Source organism: Myodes glareolus, chromosome 5, assembly GCF_982192425.1.
Source record: "Myodes glareolus chromosome 5, mMyoGla1.1, whole genome shotgun sequence".
NCBI lineage: Eukaryota > Metazoa > Chordata > Mammalia > Rodentia > Cricetidae > Myodes > Myodes glareolus.
In genome coordinates, this window is record NC_142030.1 from 38,196,222 (window position 1) to 38,222,618 (window position 26,397).

Consider the following 26,397-nt stretch of genomic DNA (forward strand, 5'->3'; position numbering starts at 1 on the left):
CCTGAGCTAATGGGCCATCAGTTTATAATTAATACAGACTCTCTGTGTGATTCTTTGGGGCTAAATGGCTGTGGGAACGAGGTAGACAAAAACCCCAACAAGCAGCCCCTCATGTTACAAAGCTACACAACTGTAACATGTATGCAGAGTGCCCAGGTGAGTCCCATACAGGCTCCTAGCAATAGTGGATATGTAGCCTGAACCGGTCATCTCCTATGACCAGACTGGTGCCTGATGCAACTGTTAGCAGAAAGGTTTCAACCAGAACTGATGGCAGCAGATAAAAAGACCCATAGCCAAACATTAGGCAGAGTTGCTTTAAAAGTAATAATAGCAATAAATAAATCTAATTTTATTGAAACATGACAGTAAAGTTCAACCACTGTTACTAGAATGACTGAATAAATATATACCAACAAAAAAATGTAGCACAAGTTACCAAGGAAAAAAAATGGAAATTTATCCATGAAATGATACTAAATAAATACTTTAAGGAAATCAAGACAAAAAGAAAGTCTACAGTTAAATACAGACAGTAGCTAATGGACCTTAACATTATGGCAAATTGCTAACTACCAAGGATAGGTTGAGAAATTAAAAAAATGAAAAGTAGTATTTAACCTATAAACTGTTAAGAATAAAGCTGAAAAGAAAGGCGTGATCCATACATGCATGCGTAAAAGTACATTTATAGCACACACTATGATTCTAGTATGTATACATGTTAGGTATAGGTTTCTCAACTGAGAAGAGAGTTAAAAAAAGAAAAATGAAAGATGAAAATGGACACTGTACTAATGGGTGGAGTTGAAGGCACCACTATGAATACTAAATAACATATTACACACAATTCCCAACTACTTTTAGCATGAAGCTTAAAAACCAATGACATGCAAAAAGTCCATCCAGTCATTAGTTTGGGTTCCTAAATCTATTTCTAGAAGTGGATATTTTACAAAATGAACCTAAAACCTTCTGGTGCCAAAACAAGGAATGTTCAAAAGCAATGAGGCATTCAGAAATATACCGAAACCAACATGAAAGAACTCCTATTAGCAAAAAACAATCTGAATAACAATACTGCTGAAATACAGAGTAATGCCTATCGGTCCACAGTGACATGGATCACCTTAAGAAGACAAGAAATAGAGATAGCTTTACTTTATATCATTCCAATTAAAAAAGCATCAACAAACCTAACACTGGAAAAGATGAATGTCTGCACATTCTCAAAGTAGCTATACAAAACAAAGAGAAACAAATTTGCATTTGAAAAGTTTGGTGGTATTATTTCAATCATCTGAACAAAGTATTATCAACAGAAGTATCAAATCAGGGAACAGAAAGAGGGATGAAGATGAGTTTAAGCTTCCCATTTACCTATTTTAAGACCGTCTCAACTTTCTGTAAGCCGTCCCTCAGCTTCCCATCTACACTGACATGACATTTCTAGTTACTGGCAGCTTGCTATTATGACACGTGAAGCCTTAGAAACTCACTTGCTAAAGATGTTACGTCACAATATGCATGGAAAATATTAAACAGCAATAAACAGTAGCTGCAGTTTAGGAGTTTCTATTTATTTCTTAATTGAATGGCAATACTTATGGGGCCTTTCATGGTATTCATTTCAATAAAGATTAAACCGAGACCTTAGAACCTAAAACCTAAATGAGCAATGAGGAAAAATAAAGTACCAACCATATTCAAGACAAGAAGGAAGTAGAAGGTAAAGTGATCAGACTGACTGACGTAAATGAGAGGAGGTTGTAGAAAATGAAAGCCAGAGGGCAGATTCCATATTACAAGGAATGGGAAGCCGACAGGAAGGCAACAAGTCTAACCAGCAACTCCGGGTGAGCTGGCAGAACTAAGAGAAGCAGAAAAAAATACTCGCAACTTCTAAAACTGAAGAGGTGATGTTTCCAACTGTATGATCAATCCAGCAAGAAATTCAGCCTACTACCTCTCTAAACGTTTCCCAAAGTGTCTTTTCCTCTATGCCTCCACTCACCACCACCTTAGTGCCGGCCACGACAACCCATCCTTCATCAATGGCTTCCACTACTCTTCATGCATTCCAATCCAACCTTTCACAGAAACATTTTCTAAATGTAAATCAGATTATGTTTCTTCCTATTAAAGTCCTCCTGTAGCTCTTTTTCAGTTCACAGAACAAAAATCCAGTTTTCTCCCTGAGTAAGAGCTCTATGCTGACAGGTTCTTCTCTGTCTCTCAGCCATATCAAACCTTGGGCTATCTCAGTCTTCTCACCCGCTTAAATACATTATCCCTTCTGCCCATCCTGCAAACACAGAACATTCGTCAAGATACCCGTTGTATCCTAGTATACTCCTGGGCTAACTTCTCTAAATTACATCACTTCCTCAAAAAGACCGAGGCTGCCATATTATATAAAAGAATAGCCACACTTGTTGGTTTGCCATGTCAGGCTTGAGAATGTAAGGGGTTATGAAGACTTCCGTAGAAAGGAAAGACTAGTAGCCAGGATGTAGCCTGATGCTTGGAAGTAAGCCATTGGTGGGAACACCTATGTACAGATACTCACACAAAAGATTTCCTGCTGAGAACAACTCTGGGGCAGGAATCAGCATACCAAGCCCCTGAAACGTTGCTTTCTGATTTCATTTATAATGAAAAAGAAGCAGAGGTCCTAGAGATGTAGCTAATCCTGGGGTTAGAGTAAACAAAGAAGGAGAAAGACTAAACCACCTTATACGAGAGGTTGAGGAATGCAGCACTCGAAGAACACAAGGGTGGAACAGAAAAGCCAAATACATGGAACACTCATGGTCCAGAAAACAGACAAGACTCAAGCTCATTCTAACCCAAACCAATGGGTGATTCTAATGTGTCTGTTTACCAAAGAATACATATTTTATTGGTCAACTGGAGAAATCTGAGTGAGATGCAAAGAGATGGTAATATGGTAATAATAAAACTGAATAAAAGTTCAATGAGCAGTAAAAAAGTCTGTTAAACGGGATTAAAAAAAACACTAGTAGAATGGAAACAAGCTAGTACTGCAAATATACTTTAAAAATGATCAAAGTATCTCTGGTGCCCTTCTTCCAAGGAAGCAGAAAAAGACACAACTTTCCCTGGAGCGGGGAAAGAGCTGGACTCTTTAAGGGGCCGCACCAAGCTATTTAGCAGAGGACCAACTAGCAAAGAGAGTTCTGGGAACCAAAGCCTTAAGGCCCTGGAGGAATTTCCTCCTGAGTTAGCATATTTTGAGGACCTACAGGATGTACCGTCTAAACTAACAAAGGTAAGTAAGTTAAGTGAGACTAAGATCATATGTAATTAAAGATTAATTTAAAAATTAAAAAGTTTCCTCTAAAACTGAAAGATAAATACATATCAGATTTATTATTTTTACTTGCTTTTCTATTTCTGGATAAAAATGATCCAAAATTTATTACAAGCAACCTAAGGAACTCATAAGACTCTCATGGGACCCAATGCACATTTAAGACACAGTGGTGTCTATCTGAAATCACCAGGTCAAAAAAACCAAATGCAGCCACTTGTTCCTAGGAAAACAGAGAAAAAGAACCATCTGAAATACAAATATGTCAGCACCATCAATGAAGACATAAGTATTTCTTACTGTCAAGTCATTTGCTTCTAAGTTAAGTAGCTGGTTTAAATAAGGAGTTCCGAGGGCCTACTATCTGAAAATAAGGCAAGACTGACAAACACAAAAAACACCCAACATGTTCAAGAACTGATTGCCTAGAACTTGGACACCCTGTTTTATTTACTCTAAGCAGGCTGGCAGTTTAAGCCCTCAACCCCAGAGCCCTGGGACCATGAAGAAGGATCTCATAGTACACACTAACCTAGGGTAAACAGCAAGAGAATATCTCTACATTCTTTTTATTTAATCTTTGTGTCTTTCACATTTTTCATCTCAGTCCCATTTATTTTCCATTCCTTCGTATCCACCCTCTGCCCTTGCATCCCCCTGCCAGTAAAATTTGAGAAAATAGAAGCTGTAGTGTGGCACAGGTAGTCACGCACAGTGAGTCACACAGTAAACCCTTTTGTCCATGTATCTTTACTTGCAAGTGTTCATTGCAAAGAGTCACTGGTCTAGTTCAAGGCCTCTGGTTTCTGCTGCACTAACGATGCTGGACCCTTACTGGAAGTCCTCTTGGCTATTCTGCTATTGCCCTGTGTTGTGAAAATCCTGTAGCTTTGGATCTGCAAGACCAGTCCCTTCATGTGCTCCAGCAGATCACAGATGGGGTGGATTTTGGGGTAGATCAACCCATAACTCTGGTTCTGGCCCTGTGTAGGATTGGTCAGCCCACCAGGTCTCCCTTGTCCTCACCACCAGGGCAAGCTCTCCTGCACTGCCCTGTCAAGTTCACTTCTAATAGAGAAGAGAAAGGGGTGAAGCCAGTTCTCCTTCTTCAGGTCCTCAGGGTTGGATCTCACACACCTACCCCTTCAGAGCCAGCACTGCTGTGTTGCTCAGGCATGGCTGATGAGTGGGCAGGGTCAGCTCTCCCACCTGCCTTAGGCATTGATGAGTTGGAGGGTCATCTCTACTACCACCCATGATGTCATATGGCAGATAAGTAATGGAGACAGTTCTCCCATACTCAATTTTTTTTAGAAAAAAAACATTCCAAAAACGAAGGTTAACTATACTTATGGCTTAAATTCCTCACTTCCCAAATACCTTAGTGTTACCAGACGAGTCATCACAACGCTGTAGTGCTCGTGTTTAATAACCCTGGCATCACAGCAAAGACGTTCCCATACAATAAAACAAACAAGCCACAACTCATTAAAAGAAGCCAGACACAAAATAATATGTGCCCAGCTTCATTTATATACAGTTTAAGAACAGTACAATTAATCTACAGTGACAGAAGAAACATTCCAGCATCCTTTCCTCTCTTTCTCGTGATAAGAAGTAACTTTTCTCTGGAATAAGAGGGTCAATGAAAGGAACAGAAAAGAATTTTTTGAGGTGACAGAATATTTCCCATAACCATAATATTTCCCATAACAAAAGTCCATGGGCTGTTTGTGCTTTACTGAATGTAAATTATACACAAGTACTACTAAGCATGTAAATTCCAGCTAGTGACTGTTTCCAAAGTGCTGGTCTGAAAGTTCTCTGTTTATCCTTGACAACATAAGAACTTGCGCCAAGTGTCCTTAGCACTCTTTTACTTCAAATACAAAGTCTTGCTTAAAAGCAGCATCAGCTGAAGGAAACAGGAGCTGACTGGAGATGCAGCCCAGTGCTGCAGTGCTGACACAGCATGCACAGACCCTGGGCTAAATTCACAACAGGGCAGTGGGCACTCTCCTCTAACCTGCATAATAGTGACAACTGGCATACAATCTAGAGACACTTCACTTATATTCACCAGGACTGGAGTTAACGTTGCTGTAAGGTCCAAAAACAGAGAGAGCATGCTAAAGCTCATTTGGACTTACGTTACAAGTATTAACAGGAATTATTTTAGCAAAGAAAAGGAAAATGGAAAAGCAGAAAGAGGAAGACAATGTAAGTAAAAATAATAAGATATCAGAGTGAAGTACACCAAAAACACAGAAGTAAACTCTTTATTAAAAAAAAGACAAAATTCTTTTTAAATAAATTATTTGCTAAGGATCAAGCAAGTTTACTGTAAAAGGAAGGGAAATAAATAAACTGACAAAGTACACTGATATCTCGACAAAAAGAAGGAAGACAAAAATGCATTGGCCGAAACAGCATCTCAACGAAGACCAAACAGTTAAGAGATGTATCATAAAAGCAAGAAAGTTGAAAATAGTCAAAGCAAACACTATGAACTTCCATCAAAAACAGTGAATCCACTATCCAAGAACTTAACATGCTTTACCAATACATCCATCCTTCCTCAGACTGTCTTCCTCTGGGATCAATAAAGAAAAATATCAAAATTGGGCAAGGCAATGTAGACTTTTAAGTCCAGCACTTGGGTGGCAGAAGCCAGCAGAACCCTGTGAATCTGAAGTCAGCCTGGTCTACACATAGAGTTCTGGGACAGACATGCCTCATAGTGAAATCCAGACTCAAAACGAAGCAGAGAGAAAAATCAGGAGCCACCATCTTGTTCTACAGTACAGTAAAGACTTGCTGCTTCCAATTGTTATTCTCAAGTGCAGTAAAGACAAGCACTCATGGATTTTAACACCAAGGTCATCCATGCACATTCTAAACTCTGCAAAGAGAGCCTTCTGTCAGTTATGATAATGAACCTTTCAAAACAGCCTAAGTGACCTACGACTGCCTTCTACAGGACAAAATGTTGATAAGAACCTCAATTATTCATTTAAAAGCTCTATTAATAAAGAACATAGTGATGTCTTAAACTGTAACTTTGACCTAAACAGAGAAAGATACTCTGTAAATTATATATACAAACAAAGGCTTCCTTATGTATGTAAAACTTAAAAACTCTTGGGAAATATCTGGTTTCTTCATGTCACAGGCTTATATGAATATAGAAAGTCATGCTGACTGAAAAGACAATTAGAATGCTGTATATCTACAAACCAATTTGATTGTATGAGGATTTCTATTTTATAACCTAAATAATTACACTGAGCCATTTTAAATACACCAGCTACATTTTATCCATGTGACTTGTAATGTCTTGTAATGTCATGCATTATTGCCAATAGCTCTTCTAGTTCCCTCTTTCCAAAAAAAAGATTACATTTCCTATCCCCTGAGTATTTATGTGGGACCACAGACAAGCTCTGATGATCAGGTTGTGAGTGAATGCGCCCAGTGCTACTTGCAGGCCAAATTAAATACTACAAGCCTATGACTGAAGATACTGTCTTCTTCTATCACAGGAATAAGGGGGCTTCAAAGACAAGGTCAAGCTCAAGGCCAAAGCAGCTTAGGTCACTAAAGACAACTGTCACAGAGACTGCCCAGACCTACAACAGACTTTGCAGAAACAAAGGCTGAAACCTTTCCTTATATTAAGCCACACTGAGTTGGTGGTAGAACCTAACACAGGGTTTACCAACAGTTAATTCATGGTCACGGAGTGACTTCTCCACTAATTCTGTACCCTCTCTGTGAAAACGCTGGCTGCTGTTAAGCCCCATCTTTGGCCCCCCTTCACCAGTGACACTTCTCAATATAGCAACTAAAAAATGTCTACAGGTCATGCATGCCCTTCACCTCCTTGATAGCCAAATTCTTAGGTTAGCCTGACCAATGCAGTAAGCACAAATGCCTGGATGTATTGTGTGTGTGCGTGTGTGTGTGTGTGTGTGTGTGTGTGTGTGTGTGTGTACACTAAAAAAAATGTTACATACCATATACTTGATGTTTTAGTTACACATTTTAGAAGCCATTAGCAGATAGGTACAAATTCCTATTCTCAAATAAGAAAGCTGATTTCAAGGTTTAAAGTATTTATCAGTGTCATGTGTCTCTGTATAACAGAGTAAGAAGAAAACTCCAAAAGGGCGCACAAATCCATACATACTATGCTGTTCATTTCGGAGGACTCATAGCTGCCAACAGGATGGACACTCCCAATGGGTTCCAGGCCCTCTTCATCCCACATGTACGTTCCATCAGAGCTGTCAGATGGAGAGAGTTCAAATGAAGATCCAGCTCTGTAATCCGTATCTGGTGAAACCAAGTTATTCCCAGAAGTGTGCTTTGCACATTCACTCCTGTCTTCAAATGGTTTTAAAAGAAAGAAAAAACATGAATTTACAAAACGATCATTTCTCATTCCTAAAATAAAAGCTCTAATAACCCAATGTATCATAACACCATTTTGTTCAAAAACCAGAACTGTAGCTTGCTTCTAAATTCCAAATAAATGTAACAAAAAAGAAGGCAGAGTTTTAAAAATGAGCTGCTAAACATTCTGTAGCAAACATAAAACTCACTCTGCAACATTTCTTACATCCTCACATTCCTTTAATATTTCCCACAATATTTTTTTTTATTTTGGTTTGGTTTGGTTTTGGTTTTTCGAGACAGGGTTTCTCTGTAGCTTTGGGGCCTGTCCTGGAACTAGCTCTTAGAGACCACAGTGGCCTTGAACTCACAGAGATCCACCTACCTCTGCCTCCCAAGTGCTGGGATTAAAAGTGTGCACCACCACAGCCTGGCAAAATACTGAATTTTAATCACTGTTCAGGAAATCCTCTCCCTCTCTGTAAACTATTTAGCCTCACAGATGCATTCTTAACAAGAAAAAGAATGTTCTAGTCATCTTCTATTTTAGAAGAGCTGTAGGGGTTTAGTGCATCACTATATGTGACCAGTCCCTTGACTAGGCATGCCTTTGTACACTCCCTTCACTGTTCATCTTTCAGGATAGTCGAACAAATAACTTTCGTCCCACACTAAGTACCAACATAGACAAGTCTAAGAAGAAATGTTTAATAGGCACTCTCTCTCCTCAGTAATGAAAGTAAACAATGATTCACTGAAGTTAAGGACTGCTAACCAAAAACGATCCCTCAGATAGAAAAATATTCAACAGAACACAGCCTGTCCTCTGACTGGTATCTGCAATGGCTTTGCTCTTAGCAGAGTAAATGGTCCTGTTTAATAGGGCAGGGAAGAGCATCAGGAAAACACAGCCTTTACCACATGGGAATCAGCCTGAAGAAGACAGCCCCCCAAAGGACAAGGTTTGGAGAGTTTGGACTGATTCTATCCTAGACAAGGTGAAAACCATATCAAAACAAGCCACAGGGCTGATGTCCTGCTCCATTTTATCTAGACTAGTCTTCTCAATGAAATAGCATATTGGAAACTATCAGAAGACAACCCCCAAATCTGAGCTGTGCTGTGATCGCTAAGAGAAAACACATGAATTAAGGATATTCATACTTACCAGAGACACTTATATCGATCCATTCATCAGTTTTACTGAGGGTCTGTTCATTTTCCTTAGGAGAATCAAATCTATCCTTTGATGGTCCATTCTCATGCTTGTCTTCTTTGAGGGTAATCTCCTCGGGAGTGATCCTAGTTCTGTTGGAGTCCTCCAGGTCTATGAAGTCATCACTGAAGTCCTCACTTAGATCATTCTTATCAGAGGATGACAACGATGACAAGGAAATATCATCCACATCATCACTCAGGTACCGCATTTTAGAATCATGCTTCACGGTCTGATCATTGTCTGTTCGATAACTTTCATTTTCAACTAGTTCGTGGTCCTTGTCAGTAGAGCCATCCTTTGCCAAAACTATAGCTTCTTCTTCGACACACATGTCAGCAGGTGAATTTTTATTACTATCAACTGTCACAGTCCCAGAAAATGGAGGTCGGCTAGATTTCAGTAGAGAGGGATGAACCATCCTATAACCCAACGTGGAAGATACACCTGGGCCATTGGATAAAGCCAATTTCTTTGCGCCAGCAGCATAAGGCCTATTAAAACCAAACCCCAAGTGTTCGTTCCCATTGAGTACTTCTGACTGCCGAGAATTTCTCGTCAGCATGCCTGACCGGAGAGGCACTCGAACGGGTAGCTGTTGGTTCTGATAAGGCTTTGTCAGGTCTACAGCTCTGTTGAAGGAATGTGATCTGGTTATAGACGAAGGCGGAAGGAATGAATTCTGAATGGAATGTGAAAAACTTTGTGACCTTACCATTTTTTCACAAGTAATAGATTTAGAATTGTCTGGGGACTGTGCCAAACTTTCTCCAGAACTGCTCCTGGTGGCACAGGAATTCACTCTTGGCTTCTGCATGTTACCAGGTGACCGGTTCCTATAAAATGTATTTAAATGTGACTTGGCATTGACTGAAGAATATGAAGTCCTTCCTAGTAATGTGCCTTTGGTGAATTTACCCAAATTAGATGGTCCAGAAAACGATTTTGGACTTAACTCCTCTGTAGATGACAAAAACATGGTGGATGGTCTTGCTAACTTGGACGTCAACACGGAAGCACTTTTCAAACCTACCTTTACCCCATCCCCATCACGCGTCCCTGGAGCAGCTGCATTTTGCTCAGGGTCAATTAGTTTATCATGTGCACTTTGAATACTATTAAGTTCTGCTGTATTTTGTGAACCAAGTTGGTATTTATTTGCTTGTCTCCAATTAAATGAGTGGGACAACGAACAATCAGAGCCATTATTTTTGATGTAACTTTTGACACTACTGCTCTTGGAAGCCCCTAATAAAGCCACAGTGGTCCCATTTGGCACTGGCTGCAGAGTACTTCTCACAGATTTCGTTCCATATTTTGGCAGCTTGGAACCCAAAAACGTCTTGATTTGTGTTTTTTCTTCCATGAGCTATAAGATGCATTTGTTCTTAAAACTTGACAGAATCTGTGGATAGAAAAAAAGGAAATGTTGCTAAATAAGTATAATTACATGGATATATAACTATGTATTTATTAACATGATTCCTATATAAAGTAAGCAAAATGCAAAAAATAAATTGAATCTTGAAATTTTTAATAAACATTGTACATCAAGACTGAAAAGAATAAAGTATTTTGCCGACCTGTGCTTAGTAGTGGCTACTTTGAGACATTAACGTACTAAAAAGACTAAATTCAAATTAGATTCTGCAGTGGAGTCAAGATCAAGCAGCCATGTTTTCCCTACATATCACCAGAAACAGTTACAACACCCATGCCAGAGAACTGCTTTTTTTCATTTTTGATAATGGCCTTTATCACAAAACATGCTTCCATACTCACACTTTTAGAATTGCTGTAAGGAAATTGGTAACAAGAGTGCAGCACATGTAATGGTTATTTTCCAGTTGTTAAATAGCACATAATAAAGACTCTATCACGCAGTGTCAGGGAAAAGACTCCAGCACCTCCTGTCTGCAGAAGCAGACTGAGGAGACAATGCTAGCCTTTTACTGCTCCACCCTTACTTTCCTGTCTAAAATAAGCACAATACATGTTGTTTTCCAGCAGCTTCTAAAGAGGCGCTCAAAACCAGACACACAAAGTGCTTCAGGGTCTACCAACTGGGAGGGGAAAATGTTAGACTCTGAATGTAATTTTTCCTGCAATAATATTATGAAGTTTTAAATGTACAAATATTTGCAGAACAAATGATCTGCGGTCTTAGAATGAAATTATTTTGATGTCTCATGTCAATTTCCTAAATCTGCATATCTGTGTGAACCCTGCTGTTTTCACTGGTAGTAGACCTTCTGTCCAAATGCTCCAGAAACTTTCTCCTACATTTCCTTATAGCTCTGAAATAAAAAAGCATTGTGATTCTGCCTCGGTTCAAGAGCCATGCTGCCTTTGATGTACTTTACCTGGTATGTCTTTAGAATGCAATCACTAACAATTTTAAAAAGTTCATATTGGCTACATCTCTAATGATATAATCTGTGAATACTTTAATAAATACTGTTCTGAGCTTTAATGGGGAACTAAAAATGGCTAGCACAGAACTTGGAAATGTCTGAAATACCCTGAGTTGATTTCTATATTCTCTTATATGGCATAATTACCGAATTGGCATGACACATTTGAAAAAATTTTCAAAACTATATAAGCTCTTTCTGAAAGACTAGTAAATAAAAGTTCCTTGGTTGAGGAGTCTGCAGCTGGATAAGAACTAGGAAGTAGGAGCAAATGTTCCTGGGCATGTACATAAGTACCACGTTTATCACTTTATCATTAATTACTAAGTTAATTACAGGATGACAGTTTTTTTCCCATCTTGTGATGTAGGAGGTCCTTCTGTTTATATGTTGCTTTCATTGATTAATCAATAACGAAACTGCTTGGCCTGATAGGGCAGAACTTAGGTAGGTGGAGAAGACAGAACTGAATTCTGGGAGGAAGAAAGCAAAGTGAGAGAACCGTAAGGGAGACACCAGGTCAGACATGCTGAATCTTTCCCAGTAAGCCAGGACCTCGTGGTGAACACAGATTAGTAGAAATGAGTTAAATCAAGATGTGAGAGTTAGCCAATAAGAGGCTAGAGATAATGAGCAAGCAGTAACTTAATGAATACAGTTTTTGTGTGATTATTTTGGGTGTAAGACAGCTGAGTGATGGGGACAAGAAGCAGGCCCTCTCTCCATCAACAGTCTTGCATAGTTAACTCAGGTCTAAAAAATAAAATAATATCCATAAACCACCAAAGATGATTTGAATTAACTTCTGACTTCAGGGTCAGTACAGACTGCCTTCAATGACAAAGGAATGAACTATACTGGGCGGCTTACCATCAGTGCGGGACAAGCATGAAGGAAGGAGAAGCTTGAAGACTGCAGGGCCAGGGTGTAGGTTTTGCAGGAGAACAACCAAGCCTGCCCCTTTGCAAACTCTTTCCATATCCATTACATTATCCTCTCAGAAGCCACCCATGCACCTTCTTTATTTAGTACTGCGAGTAGCTTTTCAGGTTACAAATTGCCTGAATTTTAGGGATTTAATAAGCAAAAATGTGCTACTTAGTCTAGGGGTCATTAACTGAACAAAGTTAACAACTAAACAGGCATAAGCAGTCATGTCTGAAACTTGCTTTCACATTCAAACTCTACACCATAATCTTAAGTGATTTGTTGGTTTGTTTTTTTAATTTGTACTATTCAGTTGCTTCCCCTCATATCCTCTTTGCCCAGTTTTTCCTGGCTGTCCTATGCAACATAAGCTGATTCAAATGCTTGATTATGATGACTGAGTAAGAAAGGAAGCCTTCAAAGATTTAAAACTGTACATTTCATTCCAGGCTCTTCATGGTTTTAAAAAGAATACACAAAGTTCAATACAAAGCCCAATTATTATAACATCAGCTTGAACTTTTCTTCCTACTACAATGTAGTTTTTAGTCAAATGGAACCAAGTTAGGCTCTGGGAATTTGTGATTTAGGAACATTCACCATCTTAGTCAATATAGAGTCAAAGTGTATTACTTGCTGTATTTTGAATTGAGAGGGCAGCAAGAATATTGGCATAGGAAGTGTAATCAGAAGTTCTACTGCCCAGTCAATGAGCATATAACCTCTCAGGTGTTACCAGAGTTCAGCTGTGCCAACTATGGAGCACGCAAATTTCATTAATATATTATAGGCTAGGAAAGAATCAGGAGCCACTGATGGAATAATATTCAAGTCTATTATCTTTGCATTACCTGAATAAGGAGGTATGCAGGCATGACAAATAAATGCAGACTTTATATACACTGGTGCTTGTCAAATCTCAACATGCAACAGTTTAAGATTGTGGTCTATATCAGGCTTGCTAGAACAAAGTCCCCCAAACTTAATTAAATAAGCAGTTAAAAGCAGGGTCACACAAAAAAAATCAAGTGTAGAAGAGAATGGTAACACGAGTGACTTTAACATGGATGGATAGTTACTAGGATGTGAATTCACTAGTGTCACACACACTCTATAGATTCAACTTAATATATGTTACCCCACTAAGTTTGTTCTATATTTTTAGATAAATACCTACATAAGAAACATTGTGTAAACTGGGCAGTGGTGGTGCATGTCTTTAATCCCAGCACTTGAGAGGCAGAGGCAGGTGGATCTGAGTTTGAGGCCAGCCTGGTCTACAGAGCGAGTTCCAGGACAGCCAGTCCAAGGAAAAGACAATGCTACCTCCTTGTCTTTGCTTCTTCCTAAGCAAGTATGTCCATCCCTGCTGCTCTTAGTTGACATCAAACTACAGCATCTTAGCCTTCCAAACTAGACCTACTAGCGAGACTCTCCAAGAGCTTCCGAGCCTTCTGCATTGGACTGAAGCTGCTAAACCATCCAGCTCTGTGGACTGAGCAGTTCCAGACTTCCAAGCCTATCCAGCAAAAGAAAAGCAATCACTGTTGAACTATGTAATCCCTATCATGGAATGCAACCTAAATAAATACTTTTACAATCTATATACATTCAATTCATCCCATTTACCCAGAGAATCTTGCCAAATTTAGACAGAATATTTTATTTTCACAGAAAAATAAATTTTAGTAGCTCTGACAGGCTCCAACACCTAGAGTAAAATCAATCCTGACATCTTGTTATGAATGAAAAGAAATACACAGAATCACATATGAAATGTCCTTGCCTCTAAAAATCTGAAGCTACACAGGTATCTAGACATGTCACCTGCCAGTTTACAGGAAAGGTTTGGAACAGAAAAACTCTAAGCAAAACAGGACATAACCAATTAAATCTAGTCTATGAAAATCTTCTACAGAAGACTCAAGTTTTTCCACAACAGATGAAGAGGGATTACTACAAACTCAGAAGAAACAAATTAAGCAAATGGAATGTGCAGAACTCAAAAGGATCCCTAATTTAAACAAATTCCCAGTAAAAGATTTTTTTAGACTATTCAGGAAAATTAAGATTGAGCTGGATCACACAAAAAGTAGGGGAAAAAAAAGATTACTTTGCAGCGTAGTGACCACATACGGGAACACTCATCTTCCCTTCAACAGTCTCTGCATGCCCATCACAGCACACACACACTTCTAAGCCAGAGGTAGCGGCTAAAGATAAGCATAGTTTATGTAAGTATATATAACTACTTACACTGGTGCTCAACAAAAGCTGCAAAAAATGGTGACCAGGTTAATCTGAGGCCACTCTCTAAATTCTCACTGGAAGCTTATACAATACATAATTTTTAACCTAATGCTATAAAAATTTGGAGTAAGATGTCTTATTTTGTAGTTAGATAATCCCCAAATCCCCGAAAGCAAAGGAAGCAAGAAACTAAAGAAGCAAGAGCATTCTCTATGAATTCTACACATCTAAATTCTAACTCCTACAGGGAATAAAACGTAGGCTGAAATTAAAATACATACCTTAAAAACGTACATTGAACAACATTCTCTTTTCTGGCAGAATTACTAAATACTTTCCAAAACACTAGTACAATGTTCCTCATATCACCATACATTGATTTTGCTATTTACTAGGCATCTTTGGTATGTCATTATTATATATAGTGCACACATGAATGTCATATTTATAGAGAGAATGATATAGCAAAGAGTAGACATTATAGCACACACAATATAAATAATGTTATAAAAAAGGAGGTGTGAGGATATACACTGAAAACTAGATCCAGTGGAAGACTTCCATGGACAGTATAGATAGTCATTAGCCCAAGTTTATTTCATCAACTTTTACGTATGATTTATTGGAGTGTTAAGATTCACCCAAATGTCTTTGTATGTATAATCTGCTCGTGCCCACACGATGCCATGGCCCTTGGTGACAGCACTTCTCACTTAGATCTGTATGGATCCAGCAGCAGCACAGACTTCGGACACCAACATGGATCCTGGACAGTCATGTGGCCTTTGGTGGCAACATGAGTCATGAACAATGACACAGATATTGGTTGCATAAGGACCAAACATGGTCCTTGGCAGCAGCCCAGGCCCAGAAGTCATTGTAGCCCTAGCTGGCACCACAAATCACCCAGCTTGGCATGACCCCACTGGGGGCATACTCTTCACACACTAACATGGTCACAGATGGCAGCTCAGACTCCAAGAGTCCACAAAAGTATCAGGAACCACAGGCATCAACAGAGACCCCCAGTGCTGTGTCAGGACCATGGCCCACAACATGGCTCTCAGCAGTAGCCCATGCCCAGCAATCACCACAGACCTGGGTACAAGCAGGCCATCCATGACAGTCCGTTTCTCAGTGACCTCAACCCCTAAGATCTGCCTCTCTCCCCAGCACATGGACTGCCTCTTTCTCTCTTTCAACTCCCAACCCTGTACTCACTCACCATAATGGTACCCAAACACTGGTTGATTTTTGTCTGCCCAAGCCAAAAGGCATGGCGTGGGGCTGTGGCTGACCTCCTCACGTGCCCCCAGACATTAAAGATAACTTTAACTGATTATACAGTAGAGAAGCTAAGTAACCTGTCCAAGTTAATACAGGAACTAATGGGGCAACAGAACCTAAGTCAGTGGCTCTCTCCATGAGCTAGAGCGGCAACTGAAATAGTAGTTTATACTTCTACATGTTAACCAATCTTCTAAGAATTCCTTATTAATGTATACAAAATCTTCAAAACTACTGTATGAAATGAATATCTTTATTCTTAAAATGAAGTCACTAAGCACAGAAAGGCTAAGTAATTTCTATTAAATTAAAGGGCTGGAGAAGTGGCTTAGCAGTTGCGAGAATATACTGTTCTTCCAAAGGACTTGAGCTCAGTTTCCAGCATCTATGACAGATGACTTAAAACTGCCTGTAACTCCACCTCCAAATCTGATGCCCTTTTCTAGCCTCCACAGGCACTGCTTTCATGTTTGCACACAGACACATAAATAAAAATTAAATAATTTTAAAATCAAATGATGCATATATTGCAGGTGTATTAGAAAACATCACAGTGAGGAAACAGAAGTACCTTTGGACAATGAATTATAACATGGACAGAAATCATATTTCTTTTTACAGGCAGGATTTCACTGTGTAGTACTGGCTGGCCTTGAATTCACAAAGACACCCTGTTTCACCCTCAAATCTGTATTATAAAATAACTTTTCTTCATGCAAACACACCTAAATACAGTGCCATGAAACATAAAAAAGCAGAAGTCAACTATCACAAAGAGAAGAATAATTTGTCCCAGTATAGTATACATAAAATACTTCTAGCCACCTCAAGAAATGAGATGGCTAAGAAGTCAACAGTAGAAAATGAAAAATGACTTTCTAAATAGAAGCATGATATAAGGGCACAACTTACACACGGACCACAACCAGCTGATGTAAGAAAGTTCTGAAGCCGACTGAGGGAGAAAAACAAGTCAGCTTGACCCTCAGAAAGAAGTGTGCAGCAAACAAAATATGGTGGTGCCTATGATCCCCAGAGATCTAGCCAGGGCAAGCAATTAGATATGGACTTCTCCTTGGGTACTGAAAGTGATGCGACCAAACAAATTATGCAGACCACAATTAGTGGTCCATAAAGAACAAGGGCTGGAGAGTCTGCTCAGAGCTAAGAGCACTTGCTGCTCTTCCCAGTACCCAAGTCAGCTGATTTTCCATCATTCCCACGTGAGGACACAGAGTGTGATCTCTGAGAAAGAGAGCTCTCACTGAACAGCTGATCTGTAGGAAAATGATCTTGGATTTCTCAAGCCCTAGAACTATGAACAATAAATTTCCACTCGTATAATTACTTGTCTAAAATATTTTGTTATAGCAACCCTATAACAAATTGGCAACTGTATCAACAGAACTTATTTTAAATAAACGTTTTTCATTTTGTGTTTTACATAAGGAAAATCAGCATAGACCCTAAGACAGTTACAGTTTCAGCAGCTTTACTAATGTTCAGTTGTTTCTTAAAATTAATTTTATATTCCTGAAGCAGTCTTTTCTGAGTCCTTGCAACAAGAACTGCCTATAACATACAAAAGGGAATCACACACAGTAAAGCGAGCATTTCAGTTACACATCTAAGTCTGTGCACACACCATGGGAAATGCTCACAGAGACAGTGTGGGGAGCCTGCACTGCACCATGAAGTCCAGGAGTCGTCCTCAAAGGCCCCACAGCCAGGCAGAGCACTTCCTGAGGGTGTGGAAAGTGACAAAAACGGTAGACATCAATCCACAGAGCTGACTAGCCACACTGTTCAAAGAACAACTAATTTCTATTCCACCAAAATTCTCCTTCAAAATATGCCCCTTTAAACATACTGAGGACTGTAAAACCTAAACACATATGATATGAAACATTTTATATAAATTTCTAAAAAACTGTTTCCTTTTAAGTATTCCTTAAAACACAGACCCAACAACCTACAAACTTTTCCAAAAACCAACTAACTAGATGACACTGCCACCTAATGGCCAATAGAAAGGAGTGACCGGCCGGCAGGCTTGTTCCACTTCATATTTCTCAATCAAATTTCCGGGTTTAGCTTCTCTAACCTCAAAAGGTTATACACACCTAAATCACCATTACACCTGAGTTCACTCTCATGAATAATTTAATTCCACACAGTATTTTTTCCAACATCACCCACAGGCAATGTAAATGTTCTATGACTGTTCTATCCAATCCATACATCTGCCGTGTCAATGAGACAGGTTCTACCAATGTAGGTCGGGCCTTGAAACCTCCTACCTCAGCCTCCAAAGTGCTGGGATTCAGTGTGTGACACCATGCCAAACAACTCTTAAATTTTAAAGTATTTTAATGTGCAGTGTTACAAATCAGACAAATTATATGTAAGTTACTGCTGGTAATCAAAGAAAAGTCTCCAGAAACTCAACAGCTTTTCTATCCCTACACCCAGGCTCCTGGAGGATTTCGATGCTTTAATTTCATCCTAAGGGTGACGTGGAGCTACGATAATGAACAGCGCTAACCACTTCTCATGGACATCATGTCAACACCGTTCAGGGACATGCAACAGCTGTATACGGAGTTTCTCTTGATTACTAACTGACAGCTAAACAGCTTCTCTTCAAGGTATTACTCAAGAATTAGCTTAAAATACTCCAGACTGAAGCTCACATTTCTGTCTACTGTCAGTCTCACAATCTTCTTACAGTTAATTAATCCTGACCTCACACTAGGGCACTAGAAGCCAAGTTGTTACTTGCAAGCTTCTAGTATCTTTTCCATCCCACTACAGAGACAGCCTGCTGGGGCTGGAGAGATGACTTAGAGCACTTATTGCTTCAACAGTGGAACCAGGTCCAGCTTTCCAGAACCTCCATCAGGCAGCTCACAACCTCCCATAACTCCAGATTCAGGGCATCCAACACCCTCTGGTTTCTAAGAACACCTTCCACTTGCACAGTACACATAAACTCACACAGGCACACACATAAATACATGAAATTAAAAATAAACCGCTTTTTAATCCTGTTAAGATTGTTCCCAGGAATTCTCCCAACCGGAAATCACATCCCATGCTTTTTTCTAATAATCTTAGCTAATAATATTCCTATTCCTGAAATAAAATTTCTCAGAAAAAGAAGAAATTATAACAGTGTGTCTATAGAGATGTTGAAGAGTAACCCTTTCTAGATAGAGAAGACCTAGCCTATGGCTTAAGTACTATTCTAGGGGGGTCAACACAAAAATACTTTAGCTTTTGGTATTCTGCTATAACCAATACATTTTCTGAACACAAATTATACAAAAAAACAGAGGCTAAGCAGATTTACTCTGAAAGAACATTTTACAGTAGTCTATTAAGAGACAGTCCAGGGAAATGGAGAAGAAACAGAACCATCAAAACTGAACAACTAATGACAAACGAGAGACCAGAGAACAAAGTCAGGAAGCTACTGAGTTGACTGCATCAAACTTACCTAAGAAAGCAAATGACTACAGGATTAAAGGCCAATAAAGCAAATGAAAAGAAAAGGGGAAAGAGAACTGAGTGATGCCTCTGAAGGCAAGGGAAGAAAGGGTGCCAAGAACTAAAAGATTCACTGTGGATTTGAGAAAGTAAAGGTAAGATAGTGGGTGGGAGAAAAGATGACTCAAATAATGGCAAAAGGGGAAGAATATAGCATGCATTTAGAAGAGAATGTAAAAAGCTTTGCTGGCTGGAAGGTTTACAGAGCAGAGGACAGAGTCCAGGTGGTGTTGTTTGGGGACTTTATACTGTGAACAGAAGGAAGAGGGCAGATAGCTTTTTCTCCCAAGAAAAACACACTGAAGATAAGGTATTTCCTAAACTGAATAACAAGATAATTAAGACCAAAGCTATTAAGAGGACTTAAAATTGTGTGAAAATGATAACAAAGACCTAAAAGTGGCAGGTGACAACAAAAGTAAAACTCAAGAAATATATGTGAAAGATTCTCACTCCCCCAAGATGCCTGAGACATTATGGTGTAATGAGAAACACATAGCGGGTCTGAGCCCCGGGGTTCCTGCCAGACACAGCTCTTAAAGTCCCAGAATCTCCAGTGATGAGTACTTCCTCTGTGTGTTAATGGAGAGACAGTGCCCTTATATGACCTCAGGACTGGAGCTGGGTCACCAAAATGATGATTAGAAAGTTGGACTTTCAGCTCTTCCCTAAGTTTCCAGAGAGGGGCTAAAAGTCAAGCTGATCACCAAAGGCTAACAATGTAAACAATTGTCCCCACATTATGACACCTTCATAAGAAAACAAGGGACACAGTTCACCAAGCTTTTGGAGCGCTGGACATGAAAAGTTGCCAAAGAGAGTTATGCCCAGAAAGAATATAAAGGCCACGAGCACCATCCATGTGCCTGCTCTAGCCATCTGACTATTCATCTAATCTTCTGTAATGGCCTTTATAACAACTATGAGCAAATTAAATAAACTCCAGGAGGGAGTTAGAGAAAGCCAGTTTATATAACCTGTCAGTCATAAGCACAGGCCACAAAGGGCTGCTTGTCATGGGCATCTGAAGTAGGTCTTAGAAGGCTAAACCTTCACCTGGTAGGACTGGATGTTGTCTGTAGGCAGACACTGTCAGACTTCAGGTAAACTGTAGGAGACCTACACGCTGTCAAAGGTTGTGTTGAGTGTTGTGTGGGAACCACACTTTGGTTGTTTCCTATCTTCCCACGGTCCCCTAGACGTCCCACCATAACACTTTACTGTGGGTCACACATGGTACCACAATCATCTGCAGATGCGGTCTTCTCTTATTCTGCCTCTCATTACTAGTACCAACAAGGAAAGACCACAGCAAGCTTCCAAAAATGTCTGGCAAATTCTAAATGAACACAGTAATTCTGTTAGACAGGAGACTGCAGAGAAATCTAAGTGACCTATGAGATGGTGACAAGCAGTAATGAAGCTGTTAGGGGGTAGATCACGTTTAAGGAAGGTTTTAAGACAGCCTGAACTTCACAGTGGAAGATGACTAAGGACAATATCCTTAGAAATATGAAGGGGCAAGAGAATGAATATGAGAGAGAACAGCCAAAGGAAAATCTCAAACACACAACTATATCTGACATACATAATAAAATTCTCAGTAAATCTTACTATTTGCTGACAAGAATATTTAAATATAGAATTAGTTCCCTGATGCTATTATGTATAACTCTGTCTTTAAGAATGTTATTTCAGTCAGAGATGGCTCAGCATGTACCAGCACTTTCTGTGCAAACCTGACCACCTGAATTCCATCCCTAGAACCCAGAGCCAAAGGAAAGAATCAGTATCAGAAGCCCTCTGCCCTACATACATTGTGGTACATACTTGCTCACACTGCTCTCTCTCTTTCTTTCTTTCTCTCTCTCTCTCTCTCTCTCTCTCTCTCTCACACACACACACACACACACACACAGTTATTTAAATTGCTTATTTCAGTGTAGCACATACAAACTAACTTATATAAATGTCCAGCTAAATGTGTCAATAAAAAGTGGGTCAATATTGATATTTTACTTTAGTCATAAGATGAACAAAACTCCACCGAGTATACTAGAGCAAACAGAGACCAGTCAGGAAAGCAAACTTTCCTGCAAAGACACCTGTAACTTCAGATGGTGTAAACAAGGTTAACATTGACTACATTGTGAGATCCTATCTCAAACAACAACAAAAAAGGAAGCAATTTAATGAGGTATTAAGATACTGAAAGAATGCCTAGAAAATGAGGAAGGACTAGCATTTGCAAAAGTCTATGGTCCATGTCCAATGTCTCATTGTCCTGGAATCACAACAGACAATAAGCAAAGGAGCTCACAGAAGATTTTCTGTATTTACCTTATAAACCTAAAATGAAAAGCATTAAATTCTCAAGAAAATGGTCCATCATCCCTAAAACATGTGTGGGCACAGAATGAATAAGAGGCATAAAAGAAGGGAAAGTAACTTCTGTAGACAAGGAGTCACAGAAGACTCAATAAATAGGACCTGATTAGATTCAGAAACCCTGAAGTCATGAAAATAGGTCAGCGCTAAGGAGGAAGTGTAGAACCTGGCCCTGTGGAGAATACTAGGAAGCAACGGCAAGGCTGCTCAAGCAGAATGATGACCCCTTATACAAAAAGAAACTACAGGAGGCTGCAAAGTGCTGAAAGGAGCATGCACCCTGGACAGTTTGAGTTCATCTTCCCAGGGATCATCTCAATAATCACAGGCGGTTATATATGTGTCAGGTATACTAGGAAAAAAGAGGTTTTCCTCTAAAAAGTAGAGCATTTATTTATACATCAATTAAATTTTGTTGTTTTAGTTTTTAATTTTACTTCTATTTTAAGAGATACCTCCAAGTAAAACTATCACATCAGATTATCAAATCTTTAGAATCTACAACAGGACAAACAATGAGCAAAACGGCAGAAAATCAAGCTCATTCATTATTATTAAAATATGATCACCTGTGTATAGAAACTAAATTTTGAACTGATGAGAATCAACCCTCGATTAGAAAATAATGAAAGGGGTGGATTTGTCCATCCATTTCTCAGCTAAGTAGCCACTGTATTTATTTTGGGGAAAAACAAGGACATATGCATGGACCTATGTTACAGTTTAGACATAAAATGTCCCTCACACTCGCAGACTCGTGTATTTGACCACTTGGTCCCTATCAGCTATTTTGAAAGGCTGCGGGTCTTTTGGAGATGATATCTAACTGAAGTGGCATGAGATACAGCCCAGCTGAGCTTCTGGCCCGAATTCATTTCCTAACTGGCACAATGTGCCCTGCAGCCTCACACTTGGTGGGCATGCCTTTCCCACCACCATGATGAACTGTAACTTTTCTTTCTTTTTTTTAAATTTACCTCTATGTCTGTGAGGGTGTCAGATCTTGGCGTTAAAGACAGTTATTAGCTGCCATGTGAGTGCTGGGAATTGAACCCAAGTCTTCTCTCTGGAAGAACAGTCAGTGCTCTTAACCACTGAGCCATATCTCTAGCCCCCAACTGTATCTTTTCAAGCCATGAACCAAACTCAGTCCTTCCTCTCTTAAGTGTTCTGTCAGGTAGTCTGTTATAGCAATGATAAAAGTCATGATGGTTCATTTCTCAGCCCTTCGGCTAAAACCAGGTGTGGTAATGATGGAGCTAGAGTGCTTAAATTAACTTCATAAAGAAATGGCTCCTGTATTTTTCCTCTACTGGATCACTCCATTAACTGTATATAACTTAAGTGCACATAAAATATACTATAAAATAACTACATTTTTAAAAATGAACCATTGCTTGATTCTAGATGTTCCCATTGCTACTTTTTCAGGTTCACTGATTAACAAATTCCTTTAAAAAATTATCTACTCTGCCATCTCAGATTCCTCTCTGCCAACTGACTCCACATCAACAAAAATCAAGTTTCATCTCCACCACTTCTCCATAAACCCAACAGTTAAACCTAACAATCATTAATGAGGCATCAATCTAACACAGTTGATCACTCCCTTTTGTGGAATATTATTTTAAGATGTATTACATTTGTCTACACTGTGGAACATTTTTTTAAATGATGCAATCCCAGAGGCAAAAGATGGGAAATACACAGGGAATATGATCCCATATAGTAGTATGTTGATTTTGAATTTTTTGAATGCTGATAAGCAAAAGATAGCTGCTAGGGGACATGAAATTGAGAACAGAACTGAAAAATTGAACCAACCATGATACTTTAGGGCTATCTTAACTTTTAAAAAGAAGTCAAAAATGTATTTGTCAAATGCAAACCAAAAGTGATTGGACTTTTGTTCCCACGGGGACTAGAGACTGTGGATTCCTTCAGGGTTAATATGGATCAGCTTTGATCAAGGGAGACTCCCTGAATCTTGACAGGTGATATATATCAATAAGGGTTATCATTGGTTTTCCGAGAACTTGGTCATTATCTCAAATTTTCTCAGGGACCCATAAAAATGGCTTAACCCACAGACAACAAGATGTAGTTTAGAGAAAGTGACATCCACATTCCCAATATTTTAGGGTGTGAGTAGTCTTTGATTATTTTTGTGGGTTATGGATGTTTGTTATCATTTTGGAGAATATCGGAATATAGGATAAAAGGACAACTATTCATCTCATATTTTGCATTGGCATAGATTTGGGTATAATGATATAAATTATAAGTTATTTTTGTTACACTGTATATATGTTTCTACTCGTTTAAGGTATTGTACCTAGGTAGCTCATTTAAAAATGTAAGGTAAAATTCTAGTTTTTGAAAGCTATTACTATAAACTATTTAGGATAATCAAGAAACATAGGTTAGTAGTCAACTACAACAATCAAATTTGTAGATATGTTAAGCATGTTTTAAAGATCATACAGAGATAAATTTTGGATAAATGGCCTTCAAACACTTCAAAGACCTACAGAATATGGTATTTGAGATATTTAATAACCTGAGGCTTTGAATGACAGTTCAGACACATTTGTTCCTTGCAGCACCAATTTACTCAGAAGAAAAAATTGGGCATCAAAGAAACTCCATAAGAGTTTGCTTTCAATATAGTAAGATTAGCCATTTGGGCAAGACACTGCTTTTGCCTTCACTGTCTAACTGTATGCTGTATAAATTGAACATGCAGAAACCACTGGGAAGTGACTGCTGAATTTGTCAAAACAAGGTGGGATGGTTCTTCAGAATTCCTGCTTCACAGAAGAGGCTGCCAGACATTCTGCAGGACACACAGGAAAACTGATGAATTTTGCCAATACAAGGTGGGAGAGTCCTTCAAATTTCCTACTCTACTGGAAAGTCAGACCAGATACTCTGGGCTTATGATAGATGTCCCACCACTGCAGAGAAACTTTAGGTGACTGTCCAGGCAGCAAAATGTCTCTGCAACATTAGGTAATAGTACACCTTTTTGGGCGTCTTTTATGGAGTTGAAGATAGATATAGTTGCAGTTTTTCTTTAATGATAGAAAGTAAATTATGAGTAAAACTTTGGATTCACTAAGATAATATAGATAATGGAGTATTTTCTCTGAGTTTGCTAAATACAAATGGACTGAAAACTTGATAACTGTTTTTTGCTGTATAGTTTTACTATGTTAAAGTTAAAACCTTATATTTTTTAATTTAGACGAAAATGGGAAAATGTGGAATATTATTTTAAGAGATGCTGCATTTGTTTATGCTGTGGAACATTTGTTTAAATGATGCAAAACTGTGTTGTACTCTTTGATGTTGCATTTGTTTAACTCTGTGAATCTGTGATTTTTTGCCTGTCTAAAACACCTGAATGGTCTACTAAATAGCTGAACAGTCAATAGCAAGGCAGGAGAAAGCACAGGAGTGGCTGGCACACAGAGAGAATAAACAGAAGGAGAAAAAGAAGGAGCAAGAGAACAGGAGGAGGAGGACATCACGGGCAGCCACCCAGCTACATAGCAAACCACGGAGTAAGAATGGTATACAGAATAGAGACATATAAAAGTCCAGAGGCAAAAGATAGATGGGATAATTTAAGTTAAGAAAAGCTGGCTAGAAACAAAGCAAACTAAGGCTGGGCATTTATAAATAATAGTAAGACTCCATGTATGATTTATTTGGGAGCTAGGTGGTGAGTCCCCAAAAGAGTAAAAGAGTCAAAGAGTGAAAAAAACAAACAACGACACCTTCCTCCCTTATAAAACTTTTTACTTCAGTTCATGAATACCACTTACTTTTTTTTTCCTTTTCTTTCTTGAGACAGCATTTCTCTGCACAGTCCTGACTCTTCTGAAACCACTTACTTTCTGCCTTCGTGTGTGTGTGTGTGTGTGTGTGTGTGTGTGTATGTGTGTGTATGTGTGTGTACATGTTTGCCTGTATGTGTCTGTCTATTTCTCAGCACTCTAAGATCTTAAGGAATATCTCTGGACTTCCCCAGCCACACTAATTCCCTAACCTATATTAATCAATTCTCAGGGCATTAAATGTTATCTGTCAGTCACGGAAAACTTGTATCTCTAGCCCAGACATTTACCCAGATACCTGCAGAGCCTCCACTGCTAACTTAGCATATCCAAAATTAAACTCATCAATTATTTTCCCCTAAAACCTGCTTTTTATGCAGTCTTACTTATCAATGTCAACTCTATTCCAGTTTTTCATGCCAGATCCGATCCATCAACAAATTATTGCCTTTGTATTCAAAATGAATGCAAAATATAATACTTCTCTCAACTCCTGTCTAAAATCAATACCATCACCCAATGGGGTTTATTGTTGCAGCTGGCTGAATGATCTCACTTGTCTCTAATGCTGACATTCTCTACTTAGCAACAGAGAGAACCACTTAAGCAAAGCCAAGGATGTAACTCAGCAGTTCGCAATTAGGAGGGCCTAAATTTAATCTCCAGAAAAATAAATAAAGTTGAAACTCTTCAGTGGCTTTGAACTTTCAGAGTCTATACAACCATAAACGGTCTGACTCCCCCTACCCAACACACTTCTCAGACACTGTAATAGGAAGTTGTTTATTTGTTCCC

At 39.0% G+C, this 26,397-nt stretch overlaps 1 protein-coding gene across 6 annotated transcripts in view; it reads right to left on the reverse strand.

The window, feature by feature from the left end:
- Positions 1-26,397, reverse strand: part of Ccser2 (coiled-coil serine rich protein 2) — a 117,451-nt gene that overhangs the window by 82,544 nt on the left and 8,510 nt on the right. For 5 of the 6 annotated variants that reach the window (XM_087906272.1, XM_087906274.1, XM_048420780.3 and 2 more), the window contains exons 2-3: positions 8,898-10,350; positions 7,524-7,720 (exon numbers count right to left, since the gene is read on the reverse strand). In XM_087906272.1, the coding sequence (XP_087762398.1) occupies positions 7,524-7,720; positions 8,898-10,311 (1,611 nt within the window). In that variant the 5' untranslated portion in view covers positions 10,312-10,350. Of the gene's footprint in view, positions 1-1,380; positions 1,450-7,523; positions 7,721-8,897; positions 10,351-26,397 lie in introns of those variants that run through there. The other variant, XM_048420781.3, reaches the window with a different exon arrangement.